The following is a 26713-nucleotide window of genomic DNA, read 5'->3' as shown; positions in this document are numbered from 1 at the left end:
AGTACCTGGCTGTGGGCATATCTGTACAAGGCTCAAACTCCTCTGATCCATGCATCTTAAAATCCAAAATGATGAAGGGTGCCTTCCAAGCAATCCCAATCTATCCTTGTCATATGCTTTTTCAAAGTCCAAGAGTAGAAAAGCTATCTTTTGTCCACTCTGCATGGCCCACTCAAATGCTTCCCAAAAGAGAATATATTATAAAAAATGCTTCTGCCATGAACGAATCCCATCTCCTATTATGAATAAGATCTAGAAGTATGGGATGCAAACACAAGCTGATTGCTTTTGCCAGGATTTTAAAGCAAGTGCCCAATAAAGTGATAGGCCTCCAATGTGACACTAAGTTTCTACGCCCTCCTTTTGGGATTAGATGTATGAGACCCTCTGAAAGTGAGTCAGGCATCTCACCGGAGTCCCAAACACCTGCAGGGCTGAGGTAATGTGATCCCCAATCATATACCAAAAGGTCGGAAAAAAGGTGTAAGGCCGTTTGAACCTGGGCACTTCCCTTGTGAAGAAGCGAAGAAGGTGCATCAAGAGAGAGACTCATATCTGGTTTCACTAACCTAGGAATACACTACCAAATGATCTGTCTGGCATCATTAGTGGCCTCGCTACCAGGATCTGCTGAAAGAAGGGAGGCTTAAAATCTGTAACTATGTGCATGACGGCATCTGGATCGGACTGCAAAACTCCGTTTGAGTCAATGAGCTAAGAAACACTCTCTCTACTATGCCTGGGGCCATGAGTAGAGGAAAAATGCTTATTGACTCTACCTCCCATTTGGATCCAAAAGGACTCTCATGCATGAAAGGCATACTCTGCTCTTTGATCTTTCAAAATCTGCTGATGAGCCTTGTTGCAGTAAGACGCTCTTGAATCCAAGCATCGTGTGGCCCCTTCTGCTCTTCCCTCTGTAGGGCTGCCTGTTGCTGACAAACACCAATCTCTCGTATAAGAATCTCACGTCTCTTGGTACTAGCAACCAGATGGTAATAGTCACTAGTATCGGAGAGGGCATCTTCCATATGTGAAGGGGGAGGCGCTCCATCCTGCAAGAAAGAAACCCAGATCTGCAAAGCCGTCTCTGTGAGGTCCTCCTCTACATAGAGAAGGAATCGGGAATCCTAATATTGGCGGACTCTACACTCTGTGACTATTGATGGCACCATTTGAGGAGATCGCAAATGCGTACCATGTGAACCTACAGTTGTAGGCTCAATATGTGATCCATGGTCTTTGTTTGCAAGAAAAGAAGCACCTTGAACCAATAGAGGTGCTCTAAAAAACAGAATCTAAGCTATGAGGTTGTTTCCCTAGTGTTTCTATGAAATTTCTTACTTTTAATTATCCCCGTGGTACATTGTTAAGGTTGTATCCCTAGTGTTTCTATGTTAAGTTCTCTTCTTTCACGAACTTCATGTTGACTCTTCATGGATGATATTGACTCTTCATACCCAATGAAACGAGCAAGATGTTGGAGAGGTGATGCAAGACTTGAGGGGGAATGGTGATGCAAAGGAGAAGCCTAGAGCTCGTGATGTTGCTAATGTAAGTCTTGAAGATCAAAATCTTTCTCTCGAAAGCAACTTGTTCATGCATACTGATCCTCCTCTATCCAAGGCCCAATTATCAACATAAATACGGTCAATCCATGCATGGGTAGAGATCTGCGGCCTTCTGTTCGACCAAGAAAACAGAAGTGACTGTGACTGAGTGTGTGAGGCATCATCAAACCATGCATCTTTGCCACTGAAACTGAAGAGGAAAGCATCCCAAGCTTCCCTCTCCAAAGAGTGGATGCCACCCTCTTTGCCTCCTTTTTTATTTGAGGGTAACTCCACCATGTTGAAGTCTTCTCCAATGACCCAATAATTTGCAGAGGGGGCCTAGGAGAGCAACTCCTTCCAGAACTGGACATGATCCCCTCTATTATTAGGGGCATAGAGGTTGAGGAATCCAATCTTATGTCCCCCAATCAAAAGAAGAATCCACTGGGCTCTGGAGGAAAAGATAACTCCGTGTCCAACAACCAAGGGGAGAATAGAGTTCGAAACTGAGATGCATGTATTTCCCTTGGTGCCCAAAGCAGGTGACCAAAAAGTGTGGCCTGAGAGTAATTTACCTGACTTCTGGCATCCAACTTATGCTCCTGAATGAATAAGACATCAATGGAGCCACCAATAGCACTTGGATGATGAAGCTGATTCCGGATCAGCTGTCTTGGCGACGATACGCCACCAAGTCTGTGCATGTTCCAACTAACAATCCTCATCAATGGGAGGAAGTAGCATGGAACATCTTACCTGACCTAGTGGCGAAAACAAACCCCTCAATGGGGGAAGACCTCTTGCTCAATGAGCGATGGAGGGAGCCAAGTGGACGGGAAAGAACTCATCCACCTGAGGAAGAAGACACCCTGTCAACAGGAAGCCCAACCACTGTCTCACCAAAAGTAGAAGGCGCAAAGTCCTCCTCTAGGAAGTCTGTGAGATCTGCCAGGGCTGCGAAAGAGTTCCTGTGAACCAAACCTATTATAGGGGTGCAAAGAATCCCTTCAGAGGGAAGTGGATCAATAGTGTAAACAACCCCTTTCCCTCTATCTCCAAGAGGGCAGCTGAGGGAAGGGGCTGCTATGAAATGCCATGATCCTGGAAAGCTGCGGGGGCCTCTCTAGCAGAAGAGATATCATCAAGAGCCTGGCCAAGGAGAGGGGCTGACGCTGACGCCGACACTGACGCTGAGTCAATGGGAGAAGCTGCAGCCAAGGTTGCAACTGGAGCGCTAGTGTCCTGAACCGAGTGATGTGCAAATCAATGGGAGAACCTAGAATGGGAATATCCAAAGCTCCAGAGGGGATGGTGCCTTGGACAGCAGCCTCCTGATCTAGAGGGTGTGAGGGCCGCACATGAACCGGAACCCATCTGGGGACAGCAGCAAGTGCCATGGAAGTAGGTGGAGGTACCGAGGGAGCACTCTGTCGAGGAAGAGAGCTCTGACATGGAGGAGCTGTACCAACGCCTGTGAGATCGAGGAGGTGCTAGAACTGTACCAACCCCTGTCGAGGTCGAGGAGCTGTTGGAATTGTACCACCCCCCTGTCGAGGTCTAGGGGGAGCTGCTGTACCTAAAGGCTTTTGGGCCTCTTGTTTTTACGGCATTCCTTGGCCAAATGCCTAATGGTCCTGCAGATCCTGCACTGGTCTTGTCTGCCCGCGATCTCCACTCTCTGTCGAAAGAAAGAACCATCCGGATGCTGAAGCATGATATGATCCTCTGATAAATTAGAGTCTAGTGAAAGAACCCTAACTGTAGGATCCTCGTCAGACTTGATCGGCTCTGCAGCAGTCAAGGGCAAACGGCAAACCAGGGAGGGGAAGATCTCACTGACAATACCAAAGTATTCCCCAATCACCGGGAGTAAGCGATGGTAAACCTGTGGGAGACCGAGAAAACGGAGATCTTCGATCACAGTTCCTGCCACCCCAGTACCTAGACAGGCTCCAGAGTTAGTTCTACGAGCTACGCCAGGGAGACACCGAGTCGGTGAATCATTACGCCAACAAATTCACCCACGTGTTTATACAGTTGCAACTGGAGGATAATCAAAAGCTGAGTGAATTTCTCCATGGGCTGCGTACAGACATCTAGTGATATGTCAGAATTTTCAGGCCACGGGATTATGAGTTTGCATACGAGCTTGCTTAGAACTTTGAGCGGATGCACAAGGGTCAAGGATCCAAGCAGGTCAATAGTAAGGAGTCCCAGGATTCTACGCCAGGTGATGGTGGGAATGGGTAGCAAAAGAAAAGCTAGATGGCGAAGGACAGCAACGGCTATGGCGGGTACTTGGATGCAATGACACGAGCACGCTATGCCAAGGAGAATGGATGCTTCCATTGTCATTTGCTGGGCCGAATTAAGAGAAAACTAGCCTAAGAGCACAAGCAAGGATGCCTCCTCTCCTTGATACTCTTTGGGCTCTACATTGATGAGATCATGACCTTCATTGACCACGTAGGAGGTGACAGGTCACTGTGTGCTGATTTGATGATACAAATATTGTTATACGCAAAATTATATAGTCCACGTATCCTCTTCAGAAATGGCCTATAGAGACATCTAGAGGCCCTAGAGGTCTTCTACAAGGAGAGAGACTTGACAGTTAACCTTGTTAAGACCAAGGTCATGATTTTCAACACCTCACGGGAAGTACTTCATTGACATAATTTCACTTACCGAGGGGGCTCGGTGGAGATCGTGTAGTCGTACACTTACCTAGGGACAGTCTTAATGCCAAGGCATGGCTTAACACGAGGAAAGGGGGCTATGCTTCTAGACACACTTCCGGGATCCCCCGACGAAGGGTGGTTGCTTGATTCACTAGTGAGACTGATAGCCATGTATGTAGCACCCTTCTGTGGGAGTGATTTCTTGGTGGCGGATGGGGGGATTTGGGAGGCTACATGTGATTTTGGGATCTTGGATGATTGAGAGTAAGCCCTATGTCTCTCAAAGATCGTACAGTCAGAGTACGCCATGACACCATTTCGATTGATGCCATCTTTCATACAGTGACATACCTCCACAAGGTTTGGGCTTTGCCAAGCAAGAGACTACTGAGATTGGCACTAGAGTCATCCAAACAACTAGTAGTTAGAGAGGTTAGCACATCATGCTATGCATGTAGATCCAAATGGTTTGCGAGTTAGGGTATTTAGATGGATTGACTCCCCCTCATTCAATACAGTTTGGATGCCCTGTCCCCCTTGGTACCAGGAGATGAGATCCGATCTCTACATGTCACAGGTTTGGGGGGAACTAGGACTTCCCCAAACAAGATCCAAGTCTATCTCACGATCACCTCCTAAGAGTGTTTGAGGATGGAGTGATTATCAGACCATAGTACTTGGAGGATAGGCGAGTCTCACACGCACTGAGGATTGCTATTGGGCAAGATGCGGGTCTCATCCCATTTGCTTTTTTTTTTGCCGAAAAAACAGTGCTAATTATATTACTTCGAGAACAAGATACAAAAGGTCAGCTTGTAGCTGATGGGCTGCGTTCACAAATCGGACACAGCCCTAAAAGGTAACACAATAAATCACTCTCTCACGTCGGGATAAGGCGAGTGTGAATGAACAGCCATCGGGGTGGTGAGTAGCACCACCGAAGGCCCTGCGAGGTCTGCTCGAAGAAGAGGCCCTGAGTGTTCCAAGCCCGAAGGAAGCGTCTCCGCTTCTCTTGACCGGACCGGGAATCTCCCTGAATCTGGTCCCACTGGCCTCTGAGGGTATGAATAATCTCGCACCAAATATCAGTCATGACCTGGGCAGTCGATAAGGAGGTGCCACCGAGGATCTGCGCGCAACGCGAGGTCCAAATGTGCCACCCTGCTATGCTGCTGATAATCTCCCAGACTGGCTGCCTCTCCTGAACTCCTGTATCCGCCTCTGCTAGGTGCTGCGGGATACCCTCGAGCAGCCCCCATGTACCCTGCGTGATAAGGAAAGTGGGGTCCTGCTGGCATGCCTCGAATAAGTGATGTAGACCAGGTGCGGTGCTGCACCAACAGAACGCGCCCCACGTGATCAAGCCTAGCTCTGTGGTGCTGCGCGAGTGAGAATCCCGAAAGTCCACCTCCACACTTCCTGGGCGCGAGTGCAGCTCCACAGGCAGTGCTTTGGTGACTCCTCAACCACATGGCAGATCTGACAGCGTCCGTCCTGGCCTATCTGTCTCAACCAGCTCCCCACCGGAAGACCTTTGTGGGCGAGAAGCCACAGGAAGTAGGAGATCTTCCGCGGCCGCCAGCTCTCCCACAAGGCCTTCCAGAAGGCCTGCAAAAAGAATCTAGAAATACCCTGTGCATACCAGCTGGGCCGCTGGGTGGGGGGGCGACTCTGCATCCTCCCAAGAACTCGCCTGCCCAAAGTCGTGCTGTAGGCGAAGGAGGTCGGCCCCTGTCCTGTCACAACCTCTGGCCAGCTCCACTCTCCTGGGTCCCACTCAAGCTCTGACAAGGCCCGCCCCTCCCAGAGCCAGAGTCGCCAAAGCTGCAGCTGATCTTGCTCAATGCTAGGGTCGGTACGCCAGACCTTCCCCAAAAGGCCTACGATCCGAACCCTTTGCCATGGGAGTAGGGGGTCGATGAGTGCATCCTCTCTCCTGAGTCGTCCATCCCCCATAACCGCGAAGAAAGAAATAGAGGAGTCGACCATACGTCCTGCGACCACCAGTGGGATGCCACGGGGGGTGAACTGTCCCAGCCAACGGTCGTCACCAGGCATGAGGATCTGAGGCTACGGTGGAACCAACCAATCAGCTGGGATCGCACCGTCGATCTCCGTGCATCTCGCCTGGGCTCCACGAACACCTCCAGCGGCGTCTGCGAGATCAGCCGTCTCCAAATGTCTGTACGTGTCCCTCCAAACTCGAAGGGACCGGGCTGGCCCCCTCATCCAACCATCCCACCTGATGTGTGATCTCTCCCCTAACTGAAGGCCCTCGGCATCTCTGACGTGATCGTTCCAGATAAGCGGCTGGCGATCAATCTCCTCCTGACAGCGGGGAGGGGACTGAATGAGACTGAGGCGGAGCCGCCTCCAAACCATGAGGAGGCTACGAACGAGTGGGGAACGGGGCTGAGTAAGTGGGGCGGAAGTGAAGATCCACCTGAGGGACGGGAGCCACTCTCCACCTCGTCGCGGGACACAAGAACCGACCCCCTGCTGAAGTAGCATCTTCCACGTCTGCCCCCCTAGGGTCAAACCGCGGATGACTAACTTGCCTAGCAAGGCCTGACTCTGCAGCTCTGGATCGATGACTCCCAGGCCTCCCTCAGCCTGCGGAAGAATAACTGTCTGCCAAGCAACCCTGGCTCTGGTATCTCTGAGGCCATCCTCCCCGGACCAAAGGAAGTTCCGAACCAGCCTCCTAAGCTGTGCCACACTGGATCTCGAGAAACACCAACAGGAAGCCACATACCAAGCCGTGGCAAGGAGGACTTGGTTGACTACCAAGGCACGACCTGCAAGGGAAAGCTTAGCAGTGCTCCAGAAAGCCAGCTTTCGTCGGATGGAATCTAGCACCGGGAGAAACTGCTGAGCTGGCGTGATGTCCGGGCCGACCTGAAAACCCAAGTATCTAGCTGTCTGTCCCCGCGGGATCCACCTGAAACCCAAAAACCTCCCCCACTGAGAACGCGCCCCGGGGTCTGTGAGGAAACCAACAGATTTGTTCCAGTTGATTTTCGCACCAGCAGCCGAACAGAAGACCTCCAGGGCCAACCTCACCCTCTCCAGCATCAACTCATCGTCCTGGACATACAGGGCTATGTCATCCGCGTACTCCGAGTCCAAGAGCTCCGTGTCCTCCTGGAGGGGGAGGCGAACACCCTTGATCCCTGTAGACCTCGCCCGGAGATAGTAAGTCATAGCCTCGGCGAAGAAGAGAAACAGGTAAGGGGCAAGGGGGCAGCTCTGACGCACTGATCTCTCCAAGCTAAAACGCTCTCCCATCCTGCCTCCAATGATGACTCTGCTAGAGGCTGTCCTGTACAAAGCTGAAATGCCCTGAATCCAACCTGCTGGGAAACCTAGCCGCTCGAGAGTCCCCTCCAGAAAGGACCAGTCCACCCGATCGTAGGCCTTCTCAAAGTCGAGAAGTAGGATGGCAAGGTGTGATCCGCTGTGCTGAGCCCACTCTGCCGCCTCTGAAAAGGTGAAGACATTGTCCAGGATACTGCGATCCTGAACAAAGCCTGTCTGAGTGTCGTGAATGATGTCTGGAAGTAGAGGCCGAGCTCTGGCGCTGATCATCTTGGCTAGGATTTTGTAGGCAGTGGTAAGGAGAGTGATCGGGCGCCACTGACGGATCTCCTGTCTATCTCCTCCCTTCGGGATGAGGCAAATCAGTCCCGAGGAGAGGCTCTCTGGCATATAACCGCTGCTGAAAATCCTGTGAAAAGCTGCTAAGAGGGGCGCTGATGGATCTGGTCCCAGAAGGAGGTGAAGAATGCCCGGGATAGCCCATCCTCACCTGGGCATTTCTGTCCATCGATGGCCATCAAGGCCTCCAGCATCTCATCCGTGGTAAACGGTGCCAACAGCGTCGCCTGCATGCTACGCTGGACCAAGGAAGGAGTGTGGCTCCACACCTCCTCGCGGGCACGACGTGTGCGAGGAGCAAGTGGCTCCTGCTGAAAAAGGGTCCTGTAGAAGTCGGTGGCCAATCCCAAGACCTCTCCCGGATCCGTGACAATGTGTCCCGACGCTGTCCTGAGACTCCGAAGCTGATCACCTGCAGCTCTCTGGCCATGTGTCCTGAAGAACTCCCTGCACATCCGGTCACCCTTCCGAGCCCAGAAGGAGAGAGAGGCGTGATAGGAAAACTCTGAGTGACGCTGGAGTGTCTCCTCAAGAAGGGCTCTGGCTCGAAGGGCCTGGATCCGAAGCTCCTCCGAGCCCGGGGATGCCTGCTGGAGCCGCTGAATGGAGGCGAGGTCTCTCCGAAGGGCTCTCTCTCTACCCCACCACTCCTGTCGAACCTGTAGGGCTGCGAGTTGGCAGATCTGGCTGGACTCCTGCAACGCCTGCGCCACCGAATCAACCAAGTCCTCGCGATCGCCCCAGTCTCTGTCCCAAAGAACACAAATACTGCTGCGCACGTCCTCCCTCGAGAAAATGGAATCGGGAATCCGGCATGAGCGGGGGGGAAGGGTCTGAGCTGCCGAATCTAATGATAAGAGCACCGGCGCATGGTCGGAGAGTGTCGTCCCTGGAACTATACCGGCCTGACCGCCTCTGCTGATGGCCCAATCACTAACATAGAATCTATCCAGCCTCTCCAGGAGTCTGCCTCCTTCCCTGCGGAAACCCCACGAGAAGTCCAAGCTCCCGTGCCAACGCCGGAAGGACGGGTCTCGCCAACAGTCCCTTCCTCCTGTCGCAAAGATAAAAGAGTCCCAAGCGGACTGCTCTGCCTGAGCCATACCTGTAAACTCCGGTCCTCTGCCCTGCTGGTCCTCCAAGGTCTCCAAATTGTTGAAGTCACCTCCAACAATCCAGGAATCCATGTCTGGGAGAATCCCTGTAAGTGTCCTCCAGAAGGTGGCTCTACAACGGAGATCTGTGGGGGCATAAATGTTGAGGATTCCAACTCTGGAGCCCTCTAATTCCAGGCCTACCCAAAGGGCACGACCTGGAATCAACGTGCCATGATCGAAAACGCCCTGGGCTAGCTGCTCTCCCACGGAAGTACAGACACCACCACTCCTCCCCAGTGCGCCGATCGAGGGCTCCCAATAAGTGTGAGAGCGACCAGTGAGGATCTTCCCACATCTACGGGAGTGAGCCGCCGAAAGCTTGTGTTCCTGTAGCAGAAGTACATCCACACGTCCTATCACTGCTGGCTGAAGTTCCTGTCTCAAAATGAGCTTCCTGGGACCACGGGTGCCAGAAGAGTGAAACCCGTTCACATTCCAGGATACGAGGTGTAGGCTCATGGTGAGGACGGGGAGGCAGCGAACAACTGTCTGCTCGCGGTCGAGGTCGAAGAAGAAGCTGACATTTCGGAGGAGAGGCGCTGGCGCTTATGGGAAGGTTTGGAGGGGGAGGCGGGGTCATCCTGCCCGTCCTTCAACACCTTCAGCAAAGGCGAGAGGCCTTTGGTACCATGAACGAGGGCTTTCTCGAGCCAGCTCGAGATCTCTGAGGTGGACATCCCGTAGAAGGCACGGAGTTTCTGAGGTGTCCAGGCTCTGACATCTTGGGGGAGGGGCCAAGACAGGGGGGGCCTGAGGATCACAATCAGTTTGAACCGTTTGGCGGCGCAACGCCACCGCAGGCGCACGTCACCCTCGGACCACTGAGTTTCGAGAAGCTGCCCACCGGACGGGCCTATCCAGGAACAAATCTGAGCATGCGTCTGCTCCCTGAGAGCCTCCCAAACCGAGTTATCTGTCCAGGTCTCGGTGCCGTCACTGAGAAACGTGAAAGCAAAGCTAGGGCCATCCCTAGGGGCCAAGGCGGCTATCTTCCCATCCGCCCCTTTGCGGAGCAGAAAGATACTGATGTCGAGGTAAGCAGGGAAGGTCCCGAGGTCGGCCACATCCAAGTAGTCCCAGGGGCCAGATCTGTAAAAGTCGCGGGGGAGCTCTCTCTCCTGAGGCTGAGGCCCATCAGAGTCTGCCACGGAGGGGCTAGCGGACGGAGAAGCCTGCACCGGTGGTGGTGGAGACTCCGGGTGTCCTATCAGCGGAGGGGGAGGGGGAGGGGGAGGACGCTGGGGAATAGGCAGCTCAGACTCCTCAGGGGCGGCTGGCGGAGGAGAAGGAGGAGGGGGAGCGGGAACTGCCCTCGGCTGGGGAACCGACGGAGCAGCTAGCTCTGCGGGAGAACTGAAAGAGGCGGGGGGGGGGAGGGATGGGGCTGCAACTGGAACTGGGGTTGAAAAGGAGGGGAAGAAGACTGAGGAGGACGCGGGGGCTGAAGCTGCGGGTCGGGAGGCAAGGGGTGCCGTTGGGGAACGGGCTGGGGCTGGAGGGGGGGAGGCTGGGAAGAGGGAGAGAGGGGGACCTGAGGCTGTGGAGGGCGGGCTACCGTCGAGGAAGATGCTCTCCCAAGTCCCTGGGGCGGCTGCCTATCGGGTCTCTGGGGTGCAGCTACAGGCGGGGTAACCTCTGCCTCCTTGCCTTTATCAGAAATCTTCTTGTTCTTTCCCTTTTTTCTTCTAACCTCAGTCCAGCCGCTAGCTAGCTCTGGTCCGGGCTCCGGCTGCCTCTGCTCCTCCTGGCGTGGCTGTCCGGAGGGGGGAGGAGGGGGCGGAGCGGGGGGAGGCGGGGAGGGCCGAGAAGAGCTGGCGAAACGTGGGCAGGCAGCCACCAGGTGTCCAAAGCCGTGACACCTCAGACACTGTCCTGGCTGTCCGGTGACTACCATGCTCTGGGTGATGCTGCCGGTACCTGTCACGATCTCGATCACTGTCGGGAGAGTCGCAGGATCCGCCACAGCCACACGGACTCGGGGGGCTCCTGCCGTAGTCACCGCATCGGCAAAGGTATCGTGCATAACCCAGCCGAAGTGGGAACCAAGGTCCCTAACAATCGGCCACAGCTCAGCAGCAAGACCAGGAAAAACCAGCGTCACTGGATGGCGAGGTATACGGAATCGGGCATCAAAATCTGCTGCGCTGAAACCACGGTACCACGGGACTATCATGATAATCTTTCCGTCCACTGACGTGGGGGAGCCATCAATCAGGTTGCTCGCAGCTTTCGCACTGGAGAGTTTGAGCCAGAAGATGCCCCTTCCCATTAGGCACATCCACAATATGGCCGTCCTCTAACATGAGAGTGGACTGGAGCCGGTCCTTGATGGCTGATCTGGAGGGGGAATGTCCAATGACTCTGCCGTAGACTGATGTAAGAGCAAAGTCATTGGCCACCTCCTGAACCCGAGATGACTGCTGCTCAGTCAGGATGACGCGGTAGGCATCTGGAGAGGGAGGGACCTTCTGGGCCTCCGGTTCCGGGCAGGGAGCCGCCATACCGCCAAGACAAACTGCGAGGCTTCCGATGAGGAAGAGGCTGTCACCCAAAAACGGGGGGGGGGGGGTAGAAGCAGGAGGGTGGAGCCTGGGTGTGGCGGGAACGGAGGTGGCGCACTAGGTGGCGGACGGGGGGTGGGGGGGAATGAAGAGGCGGAGGGGGTGGGGTGGGGCGAGTGAACGGGGGGGGGGGGGGGGGGCGGGGGTGAGGGCGGGAGGGGAAGGCGGAGGTGGGAAAAAAAAAAAGGGGCGGGGCGGGAGGCGAGGGGTGAGTGGACGGGCCGGCGGCGGGGGTGAGCGGAGTGGAGCGAGGGGGTGGCGGGCTGGGGTGGGGCGGTAGCGGGACAGGGGTAGCGGGGCGGGATGGGGCGGTAGCGGGCTAGGGCAGTAGGGCGGTAGCGGGGCGGGATAGCGGGGGTAGCGGGGCGGGATAGCGGGGCGGGGTAGCGGGGTAGCGGGGCGGGATAGCGGGGCGGGGTAGCGGGGCGGGATAGCGGGGGTAGCGGGGCGGGATAGCAGGGGTGAACGGAGGGGGTAGCGGGGCAGGATAGCGGGGCGGGGGTGAGCGGAGGGGGTAGCGGGGGCGGGGGTGAGCGGAAGGAGTAACGGGGCGGAGGGGGAGGTAGAGGTACGGCGGGGGAGGAAGGGAAGCTCGCAGGAGCAGGAGCAGGAGCTCGAACGATCTTTAGTTTCCTCATCCCATTTGCTGAGGATTGAGGCAAGGAGAGTTGCAGGCACACCCTGGAGAGTAGTGGATCCACAAGCCATGCACACTGAAGGAGGTGGAGATAGAGGAACATTTCCTATGTACGTGCTCAGTCTATTATGAGATTCGTGGACAATACCATTGCCTTTTCAGGAGGGGTATAGTGTTGGGTCAGTCTCTCAGCTGATCCACTTTCGTGATTAGGTCTGCATTGGTCTATGTCCGGATGAGAGATGCAGAGACATTGAGAGACCCTATTGAGACGGAGATAGACAAGACACAGCGACATGTCACAGATTTCTATACATCTGAGTCAGCCCATAGATCATGGAGGCACGCCCTCCATTGTAGGCGAAAGATGATCCGATAAAGATAGATATGAGATATCTTCACATTCCACCAAAGGGTGCCATGGTACCAGTATCATAGATGATAGTCAATCACTCCATGATAGTAGATCACGTCTCTTGTTATCTCAGGATTTTTAAGTTTTGGGTTTTGAGTACTAGCTTTTGGGTTGAGTTTTTTGATATAGCAGTCAGCAAGGGCCCTAGGGAGTCCTTTGCCTCATCCTGAAACGTGTGTGTGTTGGTTGGGCTCATGATTGACCACAAACCTAGGGCTATCTTGGGATGACACTAGAAGAATCACTCGGAAGATCTTTGTTGATATGACTAAGGAGTCTGATGTTGGATCATGATCTATGGTTTGGATTGATATGTCAATACTTCTTGAGAGATTCATACTTGTTGGGGTGTACTGCTTCTTATAGTTGTTTTATGGATCTCTAAGCTGTACTTTAAGGAGTCTTGTCATGGACAGGTGGATCTGATATCAGAGCTACTGTCTTTTTTTTTATTTGTTCTTTCTACAGAGATTTTTGCCCTTTTCTTTTTGCATGATTTGTGGTGTTCTTGGGTTCTAAGGGGATTATGGTTTCAGTGTCATGATCTTTGTGGGTTTCTGCTTTTTGAATCATAGCACCAATAGTGTATAGATCTTTTTCTTGATAATTTTCATGTTATGGCAAGGCTTGTGTGGTTTGCAGGCACTCTCATCAGCCTATATGCCAATTGGTGCTGTCCTAATAAGCCCACAGATTGCTGAAGTACTTGCATCTCAGTCCAATCAGATCGGTAAGCCTGCTTTTCATTCCTGTGAAAACTATTGTTGACTGCTGATTTAAAATGCAGAAGTTGTGAGATAGACTCCATTGTTATATTAATCAATAATATGCTTAGTTTTCTCTCCAAATAAGAACATCCTAGTTTCAAAATTTGGAAGAGCTGGGTTCAGTCAATACATTGTGAATACAAATCTAGATCATGGATATTTATTTTTAACAAGAAAAAAAGGAATGGCTTATAAGCTTTTGAATGGATACCTCCTTAACACATCATCACTTGTTGATTTTTAATAAGGTTTTTAGTATCACTTTTTGAGGCATTGGGTGTTCTTAATGTAATCAGTTAACAACAGATTGAGTGTCAGGACAGCTCTGTAATTTGGTAATCAGTTAACAACAGATTGAGCGTCAGTACAGCTCTGTAATTTCACATTTGTAGACATTTTATGGTGACAAACAAGAGGCTTTGCATTTTGTGTACTATTACACACGTTTCAAGGAAGTTTGAGTCGTTTGCAATTCAAGAGCTATTACCATTACAGCATTTCTTTGCAGGCATAACTTCAGATAATATGCCATATGTGGAAGAAAAGCTGATCGGTACTTAGAACACAATGAAGATGCTATTCACAGGAGAGAGCTTGTGGAAGATTGTTGAAGGCACATCCACAAAGCCACTCACTGATGCCAAGGAAATAGAAGAATGGATGGCAATAGATTGTCTATTCTCATTGTAAGAATGAGATTCTCTCTCAATATTCATATAATGAGGGACTTATGCACAAGCATGGAAGACATAACTTTGAGGTGAACAATATAAACAGAGTATTACCGCTTAAAGGATAGCTTCATTCTTCAAGGATGAGAGAGGGAGATTCACTCTTTATTCATCTCATCAACCTTAAGAGCATCACCAAGAAATTGACAGCTATCGGTGAGAAGATGTACGATAAAGATGATGAGAAGACGGAGGATAAATTCCTTATGCCAATCTTGCATTCTTTGGCTCCATCATATAAATTTTGTCTCCAACTTCAACATTGGCGGCTTGTGTCAAAATGTCTTCATATCAGGAAAGGCTTGGTTTGCTCTACCAAGAAGAGAAACTCATGCAATACATGAATGGAGGTCAAAGGCAATGACCAAGCTTTTGCAGCCCAGGGCTAGAGCAAAGCTAAGGATAAGTACAAGAATGGATCAACTTCTCATACTTTACATGCAAGAAGAGAGGGTAGTGGCAATGCATATGCGAACCATAATGCACAAGATTCAAGCAGTGGAACTAAGTCCTATAACAATGGCAAATGCAATTATTGTGGGAAAACGGGGCATTATGAGAATGAATAAAGGAAGAAACGAGCAGAACAAGGTTAACGGTAATGCAGTCCATACACGTCTAATAATGCAAATCAGCCATCAAACAATGAGCAAAGAAATTATAGCATCTCTTTATATAAGAGATGATTTAGCATGATATGCCTATCGAAAGCAGCCAGCTCATGATGAGTATATATCTCAGGAAGGGGATATTCATTTGTAACAAAAGTGACACATGAGTATTCAGATGAGGCTTTTATGCAGCCACTTAATGCATAGCCAATGTTTTGGATGCATGTATGGCACCCCATCTGATGCTTTTGAGGGTGAAAGGTTTTCCACTCACGAGCAGCCACAAAAAAAGAAATTTCTTACTAGCATAGAGTTGCCATCCTCAATGCTTTTGACGAGAATAAGCTGTTCCATCTCATGGTAGTAGATGAGAGCTACCTACTCTCAAACACCACCATCTCTGATTTATGGCCGATATACTGAAGTGCTAGCAAGCACATGGTAGGTAGAGAAGAGTGATTTCAACTAATAAATGAGTCCATAAGTGGCATCGTGGAGGTTGCAATTAAAGGACATGTTACAATTCTAATGTTGGTTTTTCACATGAAAAATGTGTGAAGTATCTGAAATATGTCAGATATGTGCCAGGACCAAAAAGAACCTGCTTTCAGTTAGTCTTATGCGATGATAGAAATGATGTTTTTTTCATAATGCTAAAACGCACAATTAAGTTATCCTAACTTTTATAGATGACTATTCCAGAAAGCTTTTGGTAAGAAAGAAATCGAAGACATTTCTCAATTTCTTGATGAGGAGAAGCTGGCAAGATCATAATTTTGAGATTTGATAGAGTGAGTGAGAACAATTTTCCAAGAAGAATGGCATTAATTGAGCTTACCACGACCTCACTTCTTAACATAATGGAGTGAAGAGAATGAGAACAAACTTCTAATTCTGACAGCCATGTCTATGCCGGTATGCCAAACATTTTTTGGGTAGAAGCAGTGTCTTGTTGGAATTTGAAATATAGGGTTTCTTGTTGGAAGGTATTTGGTCCTAACCCCCTTCATGGTGGAACCTTGGTAACATGTGAGAATTAGAGGGGTATTGAGGCCCCTAGATGTGCAGGTGATGCGTGGATATAAAAGGGAGAAATCCCATATACAATGGGATCATGAAGGGATCTAGGTATATAATAAGGAAAGAGAGTAGAGTCTCCTTCAGTCCCGCCAGCCTTTTGCTGGGGGCTGAAGTAGGCTGAGCGTGGCTAGGAGGCGGGGGAGTGGGACCCCCCGTACTCGGCGCTTCCAGTGGTAGGGTGCCATGTGGCAGCTACCCTACAGTGGTATCAGAGCAGGGACAGCCTGCGGACTATGGCATGAACACGTGGCGTCTGCGCGACTGTGTGTGTGGCGGCTGACACTAACTGTGTAAGACTGCGATGGCGGCTTGAAAGGTGTCGCGGCTTGATGGCGGCTGGCGTGGGAAGTGATGACCCTCGTCAGTTCGCGTGTTGTGAATTGAGATCTGTCCAGCACTTCAAGGATTGACCTGGCCTTGTGTGGGTGGTCGCCATTATTAGTCTCGTCCGGCATATTTCAAGGGTGATCAGAGTTTGTTGGTTGGTCAGGTTTTTTCATGGGGTTAGGCCCATGGGGGGGTGTTGGAAGGTATGTGGTCCTAACCCCCTTCATGGTGGAACCTTGGTAACATGTGAGAATTAGAGGGGTATTGAGGCCCCTAGATGCGCAGGTGACACGTGGATATAAAGGGAGAAATCCCATATACAATGGGATCATGAAGGGATCTTGGTATATAATAAGGAAAGAGAGTAGAGTCTCCTTCAGTCCCACCGGCCTTTTGCTAGGGGCTGAAGGAGGCTGAGCGTGACTAGGAGGTGGGGGAGTGGGACCCCCTGTACTCGGCGCTTCCAGTGGTAGGCTGCCATGTGGCAGCTACCCTACATTTCTCTGTAGGAAGCCCCCTGAAGAGTCAAAGGATATGAATGAAGGAGATGAGGATCATTGATAATAGGAGGAAAGGAGGGTGAAGATAGCAAAGGCAATGGCAAGGGCATGGATACTATAAAAAGAGCAGCATGCTGACAATTGGTTTTAGTTGGGAACACTTGTTATATTGGACAGCTTCCAAGACACAATTAGAGAGAGGTACAGGAACATATTCCTGCTTTTAACCATTAAAATCTTGTTTGATTACAAGGTTTGACTGCCATTGTTCAAGGTGATGAGATGCTCTGCTACTGTGTGCGTTAAAAATTCTCAAGCTTATAGAAGCTTCTGCTGTGGATCTGTCCGAGCAGAGATTGAGATCTGATTTCTTTGTTTGGCATCTTGTGAGTCGTGACACCATTTTCTGCACATGACATTTGAAATGGTTTTGGTTGTTGGCCAACCTGCGTTTGTTTCTCCATTGTTATTGCTAGGGTCTTTTGGGCATGGATTCACATATTCTGGTCATCCTGTGGCATGTGCTGTAGCAATGGAGACCTTGAAAATCTACAAGTACGTGCCTAAGCAATGGTTCTTTTTTTGTCTAGGGTCTCTGAGTGAGTTGGAACCAGGGGTGTTGCCTCTATGATACGATCATGTTTTCTTCTTTTGCCACAGGGAAAGGAATATCACTGATCATGTGAAAAGTCTGACTCCTGTGTTTCAAGAGGGTATGAGGAAGGCTATTGGTGACAGCCCGATTGTTGGAGAGGTACGATTCCTATATGTACACATGTTATGATATCGTGTGGTATTGCAGACGTAAACTGCATCGTGAATATAGATATTGCACAGGGTTATGTAGCATGTGATTTACTGGAATTCCATCTGGTTTGGTTTCATCAGCTGGTAGTTTGGTTACTGTCCCAGAGTATTTTTCTTTGAACAACTGTGCGTCATTTTATATCAATAAAATTGTAACGTTTTCAAAGAATTCAAGATTTAGGCTCAGCAATTCTTGTTGTGATCGTTTTCATAACATGGTTAACAAAGTTTATCATCTCGACACATCATCTTCTGCATTCAGGTTCGTGGGACAGGACTTGTTATGGGAGTAGAATTTACATCCAATAAGTCTCCTACCGACTTCTTTCCACCAGAATGGTGTAAGATCTCTGAATAATAATGTTGTGATCTTTTACTTGTTCCTTTCGGTTGTCTTTTTTTCCCAGGAAAGCTAACTGTGTTCTAGTAGATAACTGAGAAAAGGAATATATTCGATTCAAAACAATAAAGTACCGAAGTACAATCTTTGCATCAGAAGTGTAGATCTCCATCCCAAATGTCCCAAAAAATTTCAAAATATAGCAGGTGAGAGTGTGAATTCAATTCCTGTCCTCAAATAACGCAAATACAGCAATGGAGGCCCATTACCTTGCTTGGATGTGCTTACTGGATTCTAGCTAAGGCCATCAGCCTGAGACTTGCCCCTTCTTATAAGACATTATTCAGCCCACCTAGACAAGCTTTGTATAGGACCAAAGCATGTTAGATAACATCTTTACTTTTTGGGAGGCCACAACGTTGGCAGGGCTCCAACAGGAGGATTTATTGGTTTTTCTTCTTGTTTTGAGAAGGCATATGATAGGGTGGATCGGGAGTTTCTTGAGGGGACTCTGGATAGGTTGGAATTCCCGAGATAGTAGATAGTAGGGTGTCAGCACTCTACTTCTTGCCACATAGCCAAGTTTTAATCAGCCCGAGGGGTTGGATAGATCAGTGAGATAAGGATGTCCCTTGGCCCCTCTACATTTTCTATATATTTTAGAGGCTACGAGTAGTTTCTAAGAGATAGAGGCACATGTATTCGTGGCATCAGGAGGCCCATAGCAAGTTTGGAGTAGCTAATCAAAGCAAAGTTTGCAGATGAGACAACACTGAACTGTGTATCTTGATAGAGGGGTAGACAATGTGGGGGCATTTGTTTGAGCCATGGAGGTGTTTTGCCTCACTTTTGTGAGCTCTTATCAATCGGCACAATCGATGATGGTGTTAAGGGTCCAACAATGAGGAGAACTGGTGCAAACTCTTTGTTAAATAGCTTTGCTAAAATCGGGGATTGGGTACTAGTCCATATAGAAGGTTTTCAGTGCAAACTGACTTTGCCATTGTGTAACGTAACGGTTGGATGTTCTTTATCATGGTGGTAAAAAGTTAACAAGAGGTAGGGCGGGATAGCTGTCAGAGGCCTGGGGTTGACTAATGAGGGATGTCATAAAGTATGCGTGCATATGAGTGCGAAATGGCTGGGTTAGTAAGGGGAGGTAGGGACCTTTGCTCAAGAAACATCACCAAAAGTCCTTGGAGTCATTGTTAAATAGAATGTTTAGAACTCCTCATTCTGTATGAAATCATCTTTTTTGAATGGACCAGATGGTGATATGCTCCTTTGGTCTCTGCCTCAGTTGGAAGGTGATGCATGGCCTTGAATCTGAATTGATGGCGCAATACCTTACACTCATCATCATACTAGCTATTGCAAGGGACTAATCCAATAGCATTGGCGTGCACAGGGACTTACTGCAGAGCTCTTGCTGAGCTACTGGACTCACTTTTGGGGCATCAGTAGAGCCAGGAAAGTCTCCTACTTTCTTTGGCTCACTATACATAGAGGCATACATGTGGGTACTTGGCTTCAGCAGATGGGTAGACCCTCCTTGTGTATGCGTTGTCAGCTTGCAGAGGAAAATGGTGCCGGTCCTAAAGGAACTCCGATGCATAGCCCAGCCTCACTAAAACAACCTGACCAAGTAGAGATGGGGTGAACATAGGCAGGATCTGTGAGTATATCCCTCCACTGCTGAGGAATAGCTCTCATGATCAGTAATCTGGTAGCAGCAATCTGTCGAAGTGGCCCATGTCTATCTCTGATCACCTCCTCTGACATGTCCACACCTCCCCTAAACCAATCTCCAACTGTCACAACCCCCTGAGCATGCCAACTGGCCAAGGGAGTCCTAAGTTCTGTACCAAGGGAAGATCCCTGATACCGAACCAGGGGGTTATGGTAAAGTGGCTGTCTGGCAATTTCCTCGCTAGAGGAGGGAACTGCTTTGATGAGGTGCTGTCGAAAAAGATCCCAGATCTGAATAAGCCTTTTTATCAGTGGTGAGGAAGGCTGAGAATGCTGGTCCGCCAGGAAGATCCAACTGACTGTACCTGCCTACCGGCCTGCTGTCTAGGGGTGCACTGAAGAATCCCATGAAGAATCCCATGCAGTAGGAACTGCTTCCACGGCTAATCTCCTGGAGTCAAACCTCTAACAAGAAGTTTGACTAAAAGGGCTCTACTCTGCATCTCCGGATCAACCCCAAGTCCTCCCTGCGAGAAGGGTGAAGTGATAGTATCCCATGAAACTCTGGCCCTAGTGTCCTCCGAACCATCACCGCCGCTCCATAGAAAGTTCCGAAGCAATCTCCTGACCTAGCGAATCGAGTCAGCATGAAAGCACCTACATGACGCAACGTACCACATAGTCGCAAGTAAAACCTAGTTGAGTACTAGCGCTCTTCCGGCCAAAGAAAGTCTAGCCGTACTCCAGTAGGCTAGCTTCCTCCGAATACTCTCAAGAACTGGGGCAAACTGTTGCGTCGGGGACACCTCAATGCCAACTTGGAAACCTATATATCTCGTGGAGGTGCCTCTGGGTATCCACACAAATCCTCTGTCTCCTCCCCATGCTGGGGTATCCTGCTGCTCAGCTCCAGTCCAGATGCCTTTTGATTTGTTCCAATTGACAAGTCCCCCTGAGGCTAGACAGAACTTGTCAATTGAGTCTGCAGCAGTAGCAAGACTAAATGCATCTCCTCTGACTGTCAGTGCCGTGTCGTCAGCAAACTCAGTGTCCAGAAGCTCCTGCTCCTGTCGGATAGGCAGATGAAGGCCCAAAGTGCCATGACTGGTAGCCTGCATAAAGTATCCCATAGCCTCCGCTACGAAAAGGAAAAGGTAAGGTGCAAGCGGACATCCCTGTCGTACTGATTTGGATAACTGAAAAGCCGGTCCTCTGCCTCCACAGACCACCATCCTGCTAGAAGAGTGAGAGTAAAGTGAGGAGACCCAAGAAATCCATCTATCATTGAAGCCTAGCCTCCTCATAGTGCCCTCCAAGAAACCCTAGTCCACCCTGTCATAAGCCTTCTCAAAATCAAGAAGAAGAAGAAGAACTGCAATCTCCTGCTGACTTTCCTGCGCCCAGTGAGTGCCCTCCCAAAAGGTGAAGATGTTATCCAAGATACTCCGATCTTGGACAAATCCTGTCTGAGTAGCTCTGATGATATCTGGCAGCAATGGCTTTAAGCGAAGAGCCAATGTCTTCGCTAGGATCTTGTAGGCTGTCCCTAGAAGTTTAATGGGTCTCCAATTGCGTAGGACTGTCTTGTCTCCCCCTTTCGGGATGAGACAAATCAAACCTGTGCATAATATCTCGCCCAAAGATCCTGTATTGAGAGCCTCTAAAAAGGCAGAGAGTAGATGAGGCCCAATCGTATCCCAAAGAGCTCTGGAAAAAAGTGGCGACAAACCGTCCTCCCCCAGGCATCTATCTCTGGGAAGCTCATGTAACGCGTCCGTGATCTCCAGGAGTGATAGAGGGCTATCCAAAACCTGACTCATCCTGTGTGAGACCATCTGGGGGACATGACTCCAAATCTCCTCTCTGGCTCTGATCATCTCCTCGGTGACTGGATCGACAGTGTAAAGAGTGGAGTAGAAATCGGAAGTGATCTCAACAAGACGGTGAGGGTCCGTCTGAAGAAACCCAGCCTCATCCACAAGTCTACGAAGGTTGTCCGAAGAGTATCTCTGACCCACTGCCCTGAAAAACTCTCTAGAGCATCTATCCCCCTTCTGGATCCAGAACGTCTGCTGAGAGTAAAACCTGAACTGGGCCCTCCTGCCCTGAATCTCCTCTAGTCTCTCCAGAGCCTCCGAAAGATGCCCTCTGATGAAAAGAGAATGAGTAAAACTCTGAATCAATCTCTGCAGTCTGGATACCTCCGCTCTTGCGTTCCGGTCTCTGAATCTTAGCTTTTCCTTCTCCTCTTTTGCCCTCAACTGGCAGGCCATGCTGACTCTAGCCAAAGCCCTCTCTACCCACATCAACCAGCCCTGATCCACCGGAGTGTCCTCTGACAACCAAGCCCCTCTCAACTGTTCGGTGAACTCTGCATCCTGAAAAACAAAGTCCGGAACTCTCACAGAGCCTGTGCTCTCCAAACGAGAGGTAGGGAGAATCTGCAATAGGACTGGAGCATGGTTAGATAAAACATAACCCGAGCGGATCCCAATTTGTCCTCCTCTGGCCTGACCCCATTGGCCAACATAAAACCTATCAAGTCTGACCAAAGAGAGAGAGCCATGGAAAACCCCGGACCAAGAAAACTGAAGACTGTTAGCCAAGTGACGAAGGTCGTCCAATCGGGCTGCATCATGAAGTCCAGTATGCAAAACAAAACTATCCCACTCCACTCTCTCCCTGTCAGAAAGGTCGCCCTCTAACTGGCCCGACTTGTCTTCAGAGAATTCAACCATGTTGAAATCTCCTCCAACAATCCAGGTATCAGCCTGAGGAAGGGACTCTCTGAGCTGTCTCCAAAAAGCGCGTCTGTGGGCTGGATCCGTGGGGGCATACACATTGAGAACACCAACTGCTGTGCTCTCAATTTGAAGAATAACATAACATGCCCTGCTTTCCACTAGTGTACCGTCTTGGGTGATCTCTGAGGCCCACTTGGCTGACACTGAAATGCAAACTCCTCCCCTCCTGCCATCCGCTGGGCTCTAATATGTCCGGCTCTGTCCTCTCAGTAAGGATCTGCATCTGTCAATCCTGTCTTGGGAGAGCTTATGCTCCTGGATAAGCACAATGTCTGGAGGGGACCTTGAGGAAATAAACCGAAGGGAGTCCCTAAGCAGCTGCAATCTAGGAACACCCAATCTACGACCATCTGCATCTGAGGTAAATCTGCGGCCGTTCAGTCCTCTCACATTCCATGAAATGATGGACAACCTAGACATCGGATGGAAGTGGGGGGGTGCCAGTGGCACCGACACAAAACTCACTCTCTGACGGCGCAGTCCAAAGTCGGTCTCTGATCAAACTCCAAATCTGCCCCAACTCATGTAAAATGGCTCCATCGAAGGGAATAGTACTCCAGCGTGAACTGAGGAGCTGAAAGTCAAACCAACCAGCACTCCTGGGCACATCAAAATCTCCCTGAACCTCAAAGAACAGAAACAGAAAGGCCCTGCCACCGAAGCCAGGTCAGAGAGTCCTAGGGCATGAATGAATCTGCATGCCAACAATACAGTGAACCGGTGAGAACTGAGTCATGCTCATGAGCTGTCTAACAATCTCGCTGTCAAGTAACTCAGTTGACCAGCTTTCACTCCCCTGAGATCGGAAGCTGCCTGCGGAGAAACGAAGAATGTGCCCCTCTCTGGAAAGAGTAATAGATCCCAAGTACTCCTCTACTACCTCTGACCGTCGGCAGAACGCCGGGAGAAGTTCCAATCGAGTGAGGGAGTCTGTGGTAACCCCTCGAGCCAAGAAGGGCCAAAACTCAACAGGCAGATCTCTATCAACCATCCTGGGGTCAGATCTAGGAGCCCGAAGACCTGAAAAGGGCTGAACCGTCCTAACTCTGCTCCTGGAATAGGTGAGAGGAAGAGGAAGGATCTGCGACGAGGTGCCTGTCAGTGTGGGTGATTGATAATCTCGCTCGATCTCATCTGCTAGGATCTCCCAATCCTCACGCCTGTCTGGGTACTGAGCGAAATCTGTGACCGCACTCGCAAAAGAGCTGGATAAACCAGGAGTGAAAAGCTGCGAGGACGAGGCTGTACTGGGAGGGCTGTCTAAAAGGACGCTCCTCATAGCAACAAAGGAAGGTACTGTGCGACGGGGAAGAGAAAGGGGTCTCGAGGGAACCTCGTACAAGTGCATGAGATCCTGAAACGGGGCTCTGACTCTGACCTGTGTCTTGAAATGCCACTCTCTCAATCGACTGCTGGGAAGAGGCATCCATCATAGTAACAGCAGCCTGAGCAGTCTCCTGCTGGAAAACTGTCTCAGGAACCTGAACCTCCGGGGTAGTAGTGTCAAGAGTCATCAAAACCTGAGCTACAGTCTCCTGCACCGTGTCATGACCTGCCTGCAGATGGTCCTCCGAATCTCCCCTTTCCAGGGTCTCCTGCACAAGTGTCTCGACTCCGTGGGCTACCGACTCCTGCACAGTGTCATGACCTGCCTGCAAACGGTCCTCTACATCTCCCCTTTCCGGGGTCTCCTGCACATGTGTCTCAACTCTCTGCCAAGTCTGAGCTCATAACTGGGGCTGCTCGTGTTGCTGGCTCTTCCTCTGTCTCCGTCTCCTCTGAGCTCTCCGTGAAAGCTATACCACTGGGGGCACCTCGAAGTCCTCTGATTCCACTGGAGACTCACCTTGAGGAGTCTCCTCTTGCTCTGCAGAATGAGTCGGAGCAGGCTCAAGGACCCCTGAAGGCTGAACTGTAGGCTCTGGGTCACCCGTAGGATGAGATGGACCCGGAGTCCCTGAACGAGGCCGACGACTGGGGCAATCCCTAATAAAGTGACCTCTCTTCCGACAGAAAAGACACTGATCTGGAAGCCCCTCCTACAAAACCTTTTGCTGAATTTGGACCCCATCTCCCGTGGAATACGAAATCAAAGTAGGCAAAGGTCGAGGAGGGGGGAACTCTGAAACGAGTCTGACCCTCGTAACACCTATACCAGCAAGTGATTGAGCGTAGGAAAGTCTAGCACCTGATGGGATAACTGTACCTGCCACACTAGCCATATGCTCCACAGCTCTGCGACAAGAGTTGATCTCATCAGGAAGTTCAGGGAAAAGCATCCAAAAAGAAACCTGGCGCGGTCTCGGGGAAGTAGTACTAAAGTGCTTCCGCCAAGGCCACAAATGGATGACTCTGCTCTAAAACTGAATCGGAGAGCTCATAAGTACTCTTTGAGCCTGCTCTGCAGATTGAAGGCCAAAAGAAAACTACCCTTTGCCAAGCAATCGGAAAACTGTGATTGTGACACCCAATGAGGCCATGTTGGTGTACACCCAATCACGTAACTGTTGGCCTCTACCGGGTAGAAAGCCAATGATATGCGTCAAACGAAAACCCCCCTCTGCTGCCTCTATCATCTGCACAATGTCGGGAGGAAAAGAAACTGTGACTTCAATCTCCTCAAGTTCGGCGACGGGAGTGGCATTAGTGCCCTCCATTGTCTCAGCTTGAGAACAAGGGGCACTACTATCGACAACATCATGATTCTGATATTGGAGTATCCGATCCAAACCACACATCCTAATTAAACACATTTAGAGCCAGAGACAAGGGTACTCAAATGCAAACCCCACGCTCTTACGCACTGATGGGGACCACACCTTAGGTCCTCTCCCTAGGAGGCGGCGGCGCTGTCATCTAATGTTCGTTGTTGACAACATGTGCTCTTGAATCAAAAGGTACATTTATTGACCATCCCACCATAGCCCTCTACAACTCCTCACAAAGTATCAAGTACTACGGTGGTTGTATTATGAAGGCCCACCAATGTGCAACCTGCTTGAGTAGCTCCTCCAATCCTAAGCAGATCACTACCGCTGCAAGACTCACGCCTCACTTGCTATGAGAGAAAGCAAGCTGGAAAGTAGCCATGTGTCCACACGTGATCCACGGCTCCTTCCCCTATCGCCCCAACCACTCCGTCATTCGGAACATACGATTCCCCATCATCAGATTGAAAAGGGATCCACTAATCCTCCCTTGTGGAAGAGAAGTTGAAGCCCCAGAAATGACAAGATGGTCTCCCTAATGTACCAATGCTAGGGTTTCAAAATCAGAACTGACACCTCTAGTGCAAGCGAGTAGTCATTTGGAATGTCAAGATAGGTGCATGGCCCCAGTTGCTAGAATGTTTTCTAAAGCACTATCCCAGGTGGCGCTTCGGCCTTGGAGTCTAGAGAAAAGGCAACCTCCTGTACATATACCAGGAGGGGGGGGGCGCATCTCGCCTCGAGCCTACAAGGATAGGGGCTAGAAGGAGATGACAAAGCCACACTTTGGCCCCGAGCCTAGATAGGGTGAACATTGAGCGATTGGTGAGGAGAGGGAGGGGATGGAGAGGCGGCGGCTACAAGGAGGAGTGAGGAAGAAGAGGCTATGACTATAGGTAGGGAGTTGAAGAAGATGAAGGGGGGAATGAGGAGAAACGGTTGACAAGGGTTATCGTAGGCTTCACTAGCAATGGCAGCGGAGGGCAGTAGAGGGTGAGGGAAGAACTGGAGAATGCGGGGCAAAGAGGAAAGAGACAAGGTGGAAGGAGGAGGGGAGAGGAGGAGCGGGGGCCAGGGGAAGGTAAGGGGATGAGTGATGAGGACCAGGGGTCTACGAAGAGGTACCTCCCTTGAGCCTGGGCTAGAACTGGACTTGTGAACAGGTCGGGAGCCCTGCGGAATGGACAGGAGAACCAAGTCCGCTGAAAGATCGAAGAAAGCCTCCCCCTTAGGTGTTGGAGATATCATAGCCAAAGAGTGTGTGTGAGATGTGATGTGTGATGTGTTGTACTAGGAGATCTAGTACTAGTTCATGTGTGAGTCATGTGTGAGTGCCACGTGTCACTATGAGACTTATCCCATATGCACTTGGTGCAAGTGTGTGCATGTGTAGCCTATATAAGGTTGGTACTTCACTTGTCTCATTTAGTGATGATGATAAATGAATGAAAGCCTTCATGGTTTCTACATTTGTGTATCACTTCTTCACTCCCTATCCTATCTCTCTCTCTCTCTCTCTCTCACTTACACCATGTTTCTAACATGGTATCAGAGCAGGTTAATCCTGCCATAGGCGCCCTGCCGCGTCATCAACTCCCTGCCCTAACCTAACCGTAATCTGCCTATGCGGTCTCCTCCTCTCAGCCACCTCAGTTCTGCCTTCATTCAGCCTCCTCCATAGCCACTTC

General features: G+C 50.3%; 1 protein-coding gene across 1 annotated transcript in view; it reads left to right on the top strand.

The window, feature by feature from the left end:
- POP2 (Pyridoxal phosphate (PLP)-dependent transferases superfamily protein) overlaps window positions 1–26713 on the top strand; it is a 131151-nt gene that overhangs the window by 62077 nt on the left and 42361 nt on the right. Inside the window, exons 14-17 of the mRNA XM_087395108.1 lie at window positions 13304–13391; window positions 17154–17232; window positions 17338–17431; window positions 17747–17825. Coding sequence (XP_087251234.1) covers window positions 13304–13391; window positions 17154–17232; window positions 17338–17431; window positions 17747–17825 — 340 coding nt within the window. The remainder of the gene's footprint in view (window positions 1–13303; window positions 13392–17153; window positions 17233–17337; window positions 17432–17746; window positions 17826–26713) is intronic.

Source organism: Dipteris shenzhenensis, chromosome 24 (genome assembly GCF_047967505.1).
Source record: "Dipteris shenzhenensis isolate YYH24624 ecotype China chromosome 24, Dip_SZ_1.0, whole genome shotgun sequence".
Taxonomy (NCBI): Eukaryota; Viridiplantae; Streptophyta; class Polypodiopsida; order Gleicheniales; family Dipteridaceae; genus Dipteris; species Dipteris shenzhenensis.
This window is presented reverse-complemented; position numbering and strand designations above follow the sequence as displayed.